We start from the raw sequence: 11,428 nt of genomic DNA on the forward strand, positions 1-11,428 counted from the left end.
TATAACCAATAACCTCTTTTTTCATTAGCCATTCAACCTTTGTCCTTTTTAGTAAATTGGATACGAATCTTTATTTAACATAATAAACTAGCTGGTCATGTCCACAATATTTTTGCGCCGTGCACTGGTAACCTCTGTGGATGGCTGCTATTGAAATTGGAATTCATGGGGCAGGCCAAGAGCCAACCACCAAGCACCAAGCAGCAACGATCAACAACCAACAACCTACAAGAGTCGAATCCAATAGCCATGCCCATGCCCCAACTGCAACAAGTTCAAACACATGACGTCGCCGAGGCAAAAGCAAAAGCAAAGCCACCAAGTCGATTGTCGTGGCCTCTCCCCTGGACTTGCCCCCTTTGCAGCCCCGATCCTCTGGAGGCTCCAGCCTCGCTCGGTTCAATGTCAATTTCGATTCGTCATCCGCAGCTGCGTTGATTTCTCGAGCGACCTATTCCCCTCCTCTGTTTGCTTTTCAAGCCGCGTTCTTTTTTTATGGTCATGTTAAGTTTGGACTTGGCTTTTAACACACGGACGGACGGAAAGAGCAGGACCACCGTCGTTGATGGGGTTCATTCTAGTGTGCAGTAATTTATTGAGGCAACGGGGCGATCCCTGACTCCCCGCATTCCCCTGCCCCGTTTCGCCGCTTCAATGCGGACATGTGTGGGCAGCCGGAGGCGAGATTACGTCGGATGCCCTTGCATCTGCAGCTGGATGTAAGGCTAAAAAGCTGAAGTTGAAGCCGTAGAATCCACTCGGACGCCCACACGATTGTCACTATCATCTTGGGCTCACTCTGCAGCTGGAAGCTGGGCAGAGCAGAATGCAGTGCATTGAACGCGCAGGCAGAGGGCCCAATAATCGTACTAAAATAGTGTGCCATGCATCCCCCAATTGAAACTTCAAGCGCAGTTATCGTATGAATACCATCACATCGCTGTATTCAATAATTTACATCATCTTTATAAGAACATCGATAGGCAGCTGACTCATCAGTGTATTGTTGACTGCCTTTAGCAACTGAAGAATCTCTTTCAGCTTCTGCATCTTGGCCTCCTCATCCTGGGTTGTCATGGCGCTCATAACCGGATTTATTATCGTTTGTTTTATAAACCCGGATGGATAATTCTGGTCGATGCTTTGTAGGATCTGCACCATGGCATTTATTTTTAAATCATTTAGTTTGGATGACGCTGACAAAATCTTCTTGGCCATTTTCTGATAAGGTGAAAACTGAATTAGCTGTTGTTATTTTGGTAGCTCCACGCCAATTTCATATGTATACTTACTTAATTCTCAAGATTATTTTTCGCTTTGACTTGATTTGACAAATGTTATTCCAATAGTGTGACACTCAAAAAATAAATAAACAAAGAATTTTCAGCCCTGGTAAACAGTGTGACACTCAAAAAATAGATAAACAAAGAGTTTTCAGCCCTGGTAAGCAATAAAGGATTAGATTTAAATTTAGTATTTTTAGCTTATAAGCTAGCTTTCGGCAGCCCTGGTAATATTTGGCAGCCCTGCTAAACAAAAAGACGAAATATTCTTTAACACCTAAGCCAGTATCCCTGGAAAGCAAATTAGCCCCTTAATTTTATTTTTTTTTATCCCCGGTAAGGAAATTAGCCCCTCAATATTAAGACTTAAAATTATATATAGTTTTTATTAATTTCTGTTTATGTGCAATGATAAAATTCAAAAGTAATCTCAGCCAAATCGGACCACTGTGCATTGGACCTGCGCACAGTGGTGCTCGCGCTCTTGTCCAATTCGCACACTTAACATTAAGGGGGGCATTGTATATCTTATTTGCTCGGCTCTAATCCTCGATTCAGTTCCAATTCGTGGAGCTTGTGCTTGTGCTCACTTGCGCCTGATCCAAGGCCATTTGCTGTTGGTTCAACAACATTTGCGAGGGCTGCTGCTGCCGCTGCTCAGGTTGCTGTTGCAGTTGCAGTTGCTGCAGCGGCTGCTGCTGTTGCTGCAACTGCTGCTGCACCGGAGGCTGCTGCATCGTCTGCAGCAGTAGCTCCCCCATCTTGGCCCTGAAGAAGACATTCTGGAAGGGCGTCATTTGCTTCATCAGCGGCAGAAAGCTGATCAGGTAGTTGTAGTCGGAGTCGCCCACATGGAGGACACTCTTGCACCTGGCCAGATCCTGGCTGGTGGACTGCATCAGCTGCTGCTCCTCGCGTTCCAGACTCTCCAGGAAGTCGACCTGTTCGTCCACTCTCTTCGCGCAATGGCAACTGTTGGCTGCTGCGGCCGCAATGGCACTTCCCTGACTCAAATTCGGACTCAACTGGGCGGCAGTGTGAGGCACCTGCTCCTCCGCCGCCGCACTGGCCAATGAGATGTTTTCGGAGAGCCTTCGCAACGCCTGGGGAGTGGACACGTTCTGGAATTCGCGCATCAGCGCATCGTTGTCCGCCTCCATTTCATCCGCAGCTGAGACTTCCTCGCTCTTAAAGGTCGACAACATGGGCATGGGCTCGGCTTCAGTCTTCAGTGCGCTCTCCATCTCCTCCTCCCCGTTGTTGCTGTTATCACGTTCCTCCCGCTGGCCGTCCAGGAAGCTCATGGCCTCCGCATATGACCACTGGTGACCCGGCGAGGGCGACTGCTGGTGCTTCAAGACGCCACTACGCCGGTTACTGCGGCGATAACTGCAACGCAGATTTTTCCACTTGGTTCGGCAAAGCTCAACTGAAATGTCAGAGAGGGGAACACGCGATTAAGAAAAGAGAACGTAAACAAAGCACTCATTACAAAGTACACTGAAAGAAAGGTTAATACTAAAGTAACAATTATATGATTTGAAATTATACTTTGAAATAACAAATAGCCATAAAATACTTGTCTACTTATAATAATGCCAGAAACACTAAAAATAATACTAATTTTAATTAGTTTTAATTGGATCCGAATATTGAATATTGGCTACGTGCTACATCCCGATTCCGCTCAGTGCACTCACCATCCATTCCGACGGCCTCCGCGACGGCGTTCCAGAGGCGCTGGGTCTCCGGTCGGTTGGCGTGGTCCGGGTGCCTCGCGTCCCAGAGAGCCCGGCGCTGCTGCACCTCGAAGATCAGCCTGTGCATGTCCATGTGGCAGCGTCTTTATTGGCGAACTGAGCAAAGTGCGGTTCTAAACTGCCTTGGCGCAGAGAGCAGAGAGCGCTTTCTCTCAAAATAGCACCGCAAGTTTTGGTTTAGCTCTCGACTGGAAGTCTCTCAGAGAACGCGGAGAAAGGTGCAGTGTGCTCAACGCGGATTATTGGCAAACGCTTTTGTTTGCTGCACGTGTTTTCCGTTCGGGATTGTAGAAATTCCACACAATATCCAATATGGGTAAAAGTCGGTTTATAAAAATATGGTTTCTTATTAACCATTCAATATCTATTTATTTTTTATCACTTGATTGTAGGGAAGGGACTCGTAGCCCGACTCTTGCTATTTATAGAGCATTTGGAAAGTGCATACACCATCAATTATAAAATCTCTCTGGAACGCTTTTCACTCGCCTTTTGCACTGTACATATATTATTTGCGTTTTGTTCTCGCGGTTGTTATGGCTGATGTTGCTGTTATTGTTGCCGCTGCTGCTGTGCCAGACATTGAACTTGCTCGCACAGTGGGCCAAAATGCGTGGAAAATACGTGCGATATGGCGCACATGTGCTGGCCATGATGTTAGATAGGCCCGCCAAGTAGCTTCCTACCGGGGGAAGTTCCAAATATTTGCACAGCCGGACTCTCGACGGTTGGACGGTTGCAACATGTTGCCATCGCCGTAACCCAAAAAGGCAGCCGGCCAAAAGCCGAGAGCAACACATGTTGCTGCTGCTGTTGCTGCAGCGAAGTCGGCGACAACAAGTGAACGTGGAATATATGCGACAGCAATTATCTCCGGCTATATCCATATAGCATATATAGCACATGTAGCAGCATATCCATATGCTGTCGCCTGGTCGGATTTGCGCACGACTTTCGCTTGCCATTCCAGGCCATTGTTGCTGCTGCTGCTGCTGCTGCTGTGCTGTTTGTCTCATGTTGCTGTTGTCATCGGTTGCAGCTGCTGTCAATCTGTTGGCCGCTCGCTTCCAAAAGGCAAAACATCGAAAATTTCCATGTGTCATTTCAAAAATGCAAATATGGACATGATCTGGTGCCCTGGCTCTCCTCCGATCCTGCAAAGTCTTCCACATGTCCGGCTCGTCAGGCGATCAAGCCCCAACTGACAGCCAAGTGACGTCTAAATTTTGTTCAACGAAATGATTATAAAGGCATTTATGCATGCGTAGTCACCAGCCAGAATGGAGAATGGAAAACAATGATCGTAGCCTAGCCACTAAGGAATCTGAATACCAAAGGCACTCGCAGAAAGAGTGGCTTCGAATGCTGCATGCACCACACAAAAGTCTGGAGTAAAGACAAATCAATCTACCTATGCTTAAGTAGTAATGAAGTTTCTTATCAGGGGTATCGAATATTTCAGATATTCTGCGAGAACCAGGAATTTTTCTAACTGTATCCTACCATAAGAACGAGAATGTTGCTGCTGCTGCAATTGATTTGTTGCTGCCCAATGTTGCGACGGACTGACTCTGTCAATTGTCAATGTTTGTATTCAAATTTACAAACGTAGTTTCCAAGATTTTTATGGGCTGGCCAAAGGCGATTTATGAAGGCTTTGTTCGATTCCTAGGGGATCCCATCGCTGGGTGCGCCAAGTTAAGATGGCGCGGTTATGGGTATTAAATATAGGCAAATAAATAAAACTATCACAAGCGATTATGTACTAACTTAGATTCTAACGCCCCATAAATGGCAATTGCAATTGCTGTTGACGGCGTTTAACGCTGCCCATAAAATGTGGCCGTCGTCTTGGAATTGCAGTTGTTGTTGCTGTGGTGCCGCTGATTGTTATAACAAATTTGCATAATTATGCCGCTTATCTCGGCCATATGTCTGGGTTCGGCTGGCTTGAAAACTGGTAGACTGGCAGACTAGCAGACTGGCAGACTGCTGCTGGTTTCACGTCTGCAACACGCGCCGCAAATCGACAGCAGCAACATCGCAAAAGCGACTGCAACTGCGACTCCCACATGCAACATTTGCTTTTGGCCATTGTTGCGGGAAATGCGGCATGTTGCTGCCGTGTTAATTGCAACTGCAACAACATAATAAATAACCAACTGCCAGAGAGCGGCAGAAAAACAGTTAGTTGACATTGACGCACTGCGAATCATAAAAACGGACAACAAATTGATTGCCAATCAACAACATGAACACGACAGCAGCACTGGCAACCTGCAACTCCGCAATTGCAGGTGTCAATGAATGTTGCAAATAAGGAAAAGCGCGACAAGCGTGGCGGAAAACGGGGAAAATGGGGAAAGGAGAGCGAAAACGGGCAGAAAAAAGTTAATTGACCACTGCCAATTGCTGCTAATGTGGCCAGTTATTATGTCAAACGGTCAGCGGCTTCAGCTCTTGCATTTTGGCCAGCGGCTTTAATTGAATTCAATACCAACAACCGGACAGTTGTCACGCAGTTGATGCTGCGCCAGCAAGCCGCAAGCTGCAACTGCAACTGTGGCAGACCAACTGCTGCGATACAGTTCGCCAACTGGCCACTTGCAACTGGCAACCCACACGAATCCGCTATCCGCAGTCCGAAATCCGCAAGCGAATGAAAGATGTCCACGAGGCGCACATGGAAAAATTCCAATAGCAATTAAAAATATATTTCCAACGCAAATGCAGACAACGTACAGCTGTTGCAAATGCACTGCGCGAAATATTCGTAACATAATCATAGAGCAGAGAAATTATTTGAGTATTGAAGTCACCGAAAGTCCACGGATTCAGTAACTTTTATTGCATACTCTCAGAGCTGTAACCTATAATATAGCCCTATAAATGTATATTACCCTCTTACTTCCCCGCCTAAATACCCAATCAATCACCCAGTTTTCCCGAGTGCACCTGGACACATTTCACCTTGCCCCGGCCGCCGTCCCGATGACGTTGTCGTCTCGAATCGATCCAGTTCGCGTCCAGCGTCCAGAGGCTACTTACTGCTCCTGGCCTCGGTGGCCGGCAGCATCTGTTTGTTTGCGGAGTGGTGTGGAGTGGTGTGGAGTTCGTCTTTGCCAGCTGCGTTGGCCGTTAGAAATGCTAATGAAAGTCAGGCAGCAAGTCCGTCCATCGGCATTGGCAGCTGCTTGGCTGCAGTGGCTCATACTCAACTTCCCAGCTTCCTTACTTCCCACCAGCCTGGCAGCCTCCCAGCCTCACGAACTCGCCGCTTCCCTCGTTTGCGGTGCGTTTTGCGATTTGATTGCATGGGCATAGAAAGTTGCACGGCTACCGTTTTTGGTGGCCAGCCTGGAGCAGCTGCCTAGGGGATTTGCTCTGCCATTGGCAGTATATCGATAGCGCAGTCTGGGAATGCTCTGCATCCATCCAACATATGCGATACATTTCCACACACGTTTTCCTTGCCGATTGCTGTTTGCTGTTGGCCTCTTGCCGGCGAGCGCGCGGAAATTCTGCACACGTGTCGATCGTTCAAGTTTTTATGCGCAGCTTGCGCATATGTAGCTTCCTGCTGCGGGGCAAGGACGTTTCGGTTCGGCTTGCCTTTGTTTCTGCCTGCCTTTCACCCTCCCTGCCTCGCCGCCCAACCCCCTCGGCAAGGCCCTTCCATCGCAGCCACATCCTCCACCTCATCCTCCCAGCTGTCCACGTCACATGTGTGCGCTTTCCTCGCCCCGATGCCCTACTCCCGATCCGCGATCACACATGCAGCCGGCACTCTGGCATCAGAAATGCCAGCTTGGCTACTTCCACGGCACATATGCCGGATTCTGCCGGATTCTGAGGGTCGTGGAGCGGGAATGCTGTACTTTAGTTAAAAAGGTTGATCATATATGGCTCTTGGAAATTCTTCCATTTAATTTTCTTCCATTTATTTAGAGAGCTTCATTAGTTTTTTTATACAAAGTACTATTCATTACGTTTATCGTGGGATGTTTCATAAATATGATTTATTTATTTAGCGACTTATATCCCAACATTTGGCAACTATCAGCATCTTCTAGAGGGGAACCAACTTCAAACCAACACCAATCTGCGACTTCCATCGACGGCTGGCAACCAGTTCGCCTCATCATTTTTATGGCATGCAGCCGCCGCCGCCGTCGACAAACTGAAGAGCAGCACATGGCCACCGCCTTCTCCTCGATTTAACCCCAGAATCGGAGGAAATCTCATTCGGATCGTGGACATGTGCGTGGAATGCCCCGAGCAGCTGTGCGATATCTGCTCCTCACATTTTGGCATCGGAAACTGTGCAGCTGATAAAGGAGGAGAACCCCGAACCCGAACTGGAATTCAGAACTGAAATCTCAGAACTCGAACCCGCATAGATGGCCCAGCTTTTGGCCGGACATGGTACTTCCATGGGAAATTTTTCAACTCAAACTACAAAGAAAACTATTTAGAATTTTCGTTTCTTGCAGCATCGCTGATAAATGCTGATAGAAAATGACACAAAAGTAACTCGAATAACATGAACTATAACTTCTAGTTCATCACTCAAATATTACATATTTTTCAAAAAAATTTAATATTTTTTGTTTCATCTCCCAAAAAAAATCTAAGCACATAGCAGAGCAAGGTTTCGATCCTCGGACCTCTGGGTTATGGGCCCAGCACGCTTCCACTGCGCCACTCTGCTTGCATCTGAAGTTGCGTCATGTTCGATGTGCAACAACTAAATCAAGGTTAATAGGGCATACCTTTTTTATATCATTATTAAACAATGCCTCCTTATATAACACCTTTGATTTGTTCGGTGTGCCACACTGAGTATCACTGAGCCACGGAGCATCATTTAAACGTGCATCAGATGCATTTGGGTAAATGAGTTATCAATTTAAAGTTACAAAATACTTTATCACGGGACTGCGGGTAGCCGGTAGGGACGACTCCCTTCGAGGAGTGATTACCTTCAGTTGAGACGTCAGCTTAGCCCCTTTTCGAGTGGGCTATCGGGAAGCAGTCATCGGGAGGAAGCCACTTTTGGGCTCTTTTGTGGACTTAAGCGGCTCAAGAAGCCATTTGCCACCGCACGACACCGGCTCTTCGTTCCCATCCATCATCGCAGATATGACAAGTGGCCGGCCAAGTGGGCAAGTGGGCAAGTGGCCTTCCTGGCCCGGCTCGATCATCTCTTAGCTTGAAAGTAAAAACAACGGCAGCAGGGGCTGTCGCTGCCTGGCGGAAAATGTAAGCAATTAGCAACTGGCGACAAATTGACGAGGCCGAAACAAAAACCAAAAACACACACACGAGAATCCGTGGGTTTTGACCACCTGCTGCGATTTGTGCGAAAAAAAGGACAAGCGGAGTGGGAAATGGTGTTGTGACCAGAAGAGCGGATTGTGGCCATAATATTTGTGCCAAGAGGCGGCTGCTGCTGCACATCCGACTACCTGGTCGCAGTCCGTGTCCCAAATGAAGTTGCAGCAGCCAAATGTCTCACTTTTGGCAAGCCTCTAATGCCCGTGGCCATTACTGCCGTCTAGACGGATCCGAACTCGGGCACCTCTGTCGCCCGCCTAATGAGGATAACTCCACCCAGATGGGATCGGTTTTGTAAACGCAACTTGAGCACCTTGCGCAGCCATAAGTGGGTTTCCATTTTGCCGATAAATGTTTGCTCAAGATGGTAAGTAATTGGCATGTCTTCTGGAGATATTATACCTTGCTATACCAGCCCAGAAACAGCACATTCCTATTGTTATAATCATTACATAATATATTTTATTATAGCTTAAAAATTAGTTACCACTAACCCGCATAACAACGAAACTAAGCACTTCCGAATCTGATCAACCTCTTACCAAACACATATTACTGGAGAGTGTGATCAATATTTAATGCCATATTTACTCGTAATTTCCCCTTACCTCAGCTGCTCGCAATTAACACGGGGAAAGTGAAAAAAGCCCGGTGTGTCGGAACGGTAAAATGCAGTTCAAACAAAGGCAGCCGTTGGGTTTTTGGTATAGGAGCGCAGTTATCCTGCAGATGCGATGCATTTGCTCAACTGCCCTCCAACTGCTGTTTTTCCAGTCAATTAGGGTAGCAAAAAATACAGCGCACATTTGCCTAACCATGTACGGGGATATATATTTTCCGGATTCGAGGGAACGGAATATGTTGCAGCATATGTGACGGCGTGCGGCGCAGTTGCTGTTGTCCTGCCGGCCGAGGAGGGGCATTGTTAATCGTATCCTGCGTAATAGCATAATAATCCCTAATCGCATCTGATCAGTTCACCTGGTTGACACACTATCCCCCTCTCTCTCTCACTCTCTCTCGATTCCCCGTCCCTTTCCCGCACACTATCGTAACGCCGGCTGCACGATTCCCATTCGCATTCCCACTTTGGCTTCCATCGATATGTCCTTTGTGCGCCTTTTGTCGCCGAGTGTCCTTTTTACCCTAACTACGGGGCTGGGGTTATTTTGACAGCAGTTCATTTGCCTTCTGCCGCCGTTTTCACTGCTGTTTCACTTTTGGCAAAAACACACAAACAAATTTATGAAATTATACCCAATCCAAATTTACTAAATTTAACAAAAATACTTATATTTAATATCAAACTTTTCAGGTCCAAAGAGTACAATACTCCAGTTACATATAAATTTATATATATATTTATAAATTAGGAATTTATTTCAGTGCAGCTACCCATCAGTTCGATTGGGGGGGGTCTGAGTTTGGGTTTAAGTTGATGTTTGGTTTTCCTCTTGAAGCCATGTTTCAGTTTGTTTTATCATTGAATAGTTCGTTTTCAATGAGTCGACTTCTATTTGGCTTCCACTGCTACTATTACTTAGCGCTCCTTTAATAAATAGTTTTATGTATATTTTTCTGCTTCACTAGAATGCTTGACTTATAGCTATTGGTCCCATGATCTGCATACCCCTAACGCAAATCAATCGGACCAACCATGAGTCTGAAATCCAGCTGAGCTCGGCAGTTATACCCATGCGTAAACAAAAAAAAGCATTTCTGTTTCAGTTCCCATTCCCACGCAATTGAGTTTATTGTTTCGCCCGGAGGAGAAAGGGAAAGGGGGCGACTGGAGCGAGTGAGTAAACAAAAGCTCAGCGATCATCGACGCCTCAATGGAACTTTTTCTGCTACGAAATTAGTATTCAGTTACCATACGGACAACAACAAGTTAAACAAACCTGAAAAAACCATGGACACAGGCCGGATGCGGCTAAAGCAAAAAAAGTCCAAGACAAGAAGCCTCGTCGACTGCAAGTGGGATCTCTGATCTTGGATCACCAATCGCCAATCATCATCACTGGCCATATGCAAAATATGTTTATAAATAAACGACACTGAAAGAAGTGGATGTATTCCCAAGTTTCTGCTCAAGATTCAGTTTGAACCGAAATGGTCAAGTGGGGAACCTTAGCAGCACTTAGCACATGGAAACTACAAAATCCCATTATATTTCGCAATTGCCAAGGAAAGTGTGGAAATTTTTATCGGTGCAGCGAAACGAAATCGGTTCCGAATTCCAAGGCGAAGTCATTAATGGGATGTCACCGGAGAGTGACAGGGCAGAGCACCCCTTTAATGGCAACTAGATGTCCTCAGCCCAGCTGGGATTGGAATGGAATCAGTTCGGCTGGGACTGGGATTTCAATGGGGATCGGATCGGATGGGATCGCTTGGAGATTGGGGCTCGAGGAGCGGGACTGAGTGACGGGTATTGGATTTCAACATGCAATGCACGCGGCGCGGCATGCGGCTGCATATCTGCAACGCCATCTCTGGGATACGTCGGGATCCCCTTAGCCCCTTATCCCCGATTTCCTATCCCAATATATTATATATATATGAATACAAAAAAAGGGAAAAACAACCAGTTGCTCCACCGCAAGTGCCCGCCCGCTGATTGACATGTGATCCTCATCTTCATCGCATCCTCCACAAGTTTCTATGGCTTGCAAATAGCGGCCCTCAAGCCTTCAGATTTAAATACACTTTGAATATTATGTTTACACTTGTAGTATATATTGAATTAATTTCAGGAAGTGTTCAATAACATATGTACATCTCAGATATGGGTAGTATAACTAAAAACTCCTGCAATCCAACTACAATTTACCATCAGACGTAGGGTATTTAAATTGCGTATTTCCAGATTTTCTAGATTTTTTCCAGGTTTCTGCTGCTTTTAACCTGTTGTTGGTTCTTCGGCGGCGCTGCTCATTTGTCATTCAGGCGAAACACTCGCGAGTCGTAAAGTAAGCTCCGTTTCAGTTCCAGTCTCCTGAAATCTGGCGAAGAAGACGTGAAATCATCTCGAGACGTCGTTGCCGC

At 46.5% G+C, this 11,428-nt stretch overlaps 1 protein-coding gene and 1 non-coding gene across 2 annotated transcripts; both read right to left on the minus strand.

Moving 5' to 3' along the window:
* Window positions 1-1,665: 1,665 nt before the first annotated feature.
* On the minus strand, window positions 1,666-3,135 carry LOC117139925 (RNA polymerase II degradation factor 1). The gene is made up of 2 exons (XM_033302609.1): window positions 2,984-3,135; window positions 1,666-2,712 (listed from the first exon to the last, which is right to left on the minus strand). Exons 1-2 carry the CDS (start codon window positions 3,114-3,116, stop codon window positions 1,838-1,840), a joined length of 1,008 nt encoding a protein of 335 aa, XP_033158500.1. The 5' UTR covers window positions 3,117-3,135; the 3' UTR covers window positions 1,666-1,837.
* A 4,547-nt stretch (window positions 3,136-7,682) lies between these two features.
* Window positions 7,683-7,754, minus strand: Trnam-cau. Its single transcript has one exon. It is a non-coding gene; the product is annotated as a tRNA-Met (tRNA).
* Window positions 7,755-11,428: the final 3,674 nt, after the last annotated feature.

The sequence above is a fragment of the Drosophila mauritiana genome, chromosome 3L (genome assembly GCF_004382145.1).
Source record: "Drosophila mauritiana strain mau12 chromosome 3L, ASM438214v1, whole genome shotgun sequence".
NCBI lineage: Eukaryota > Metazoa > Arthropoda > Insecta > Diptera > Drosophilidae > Drosophila > Drosophila mauritiana.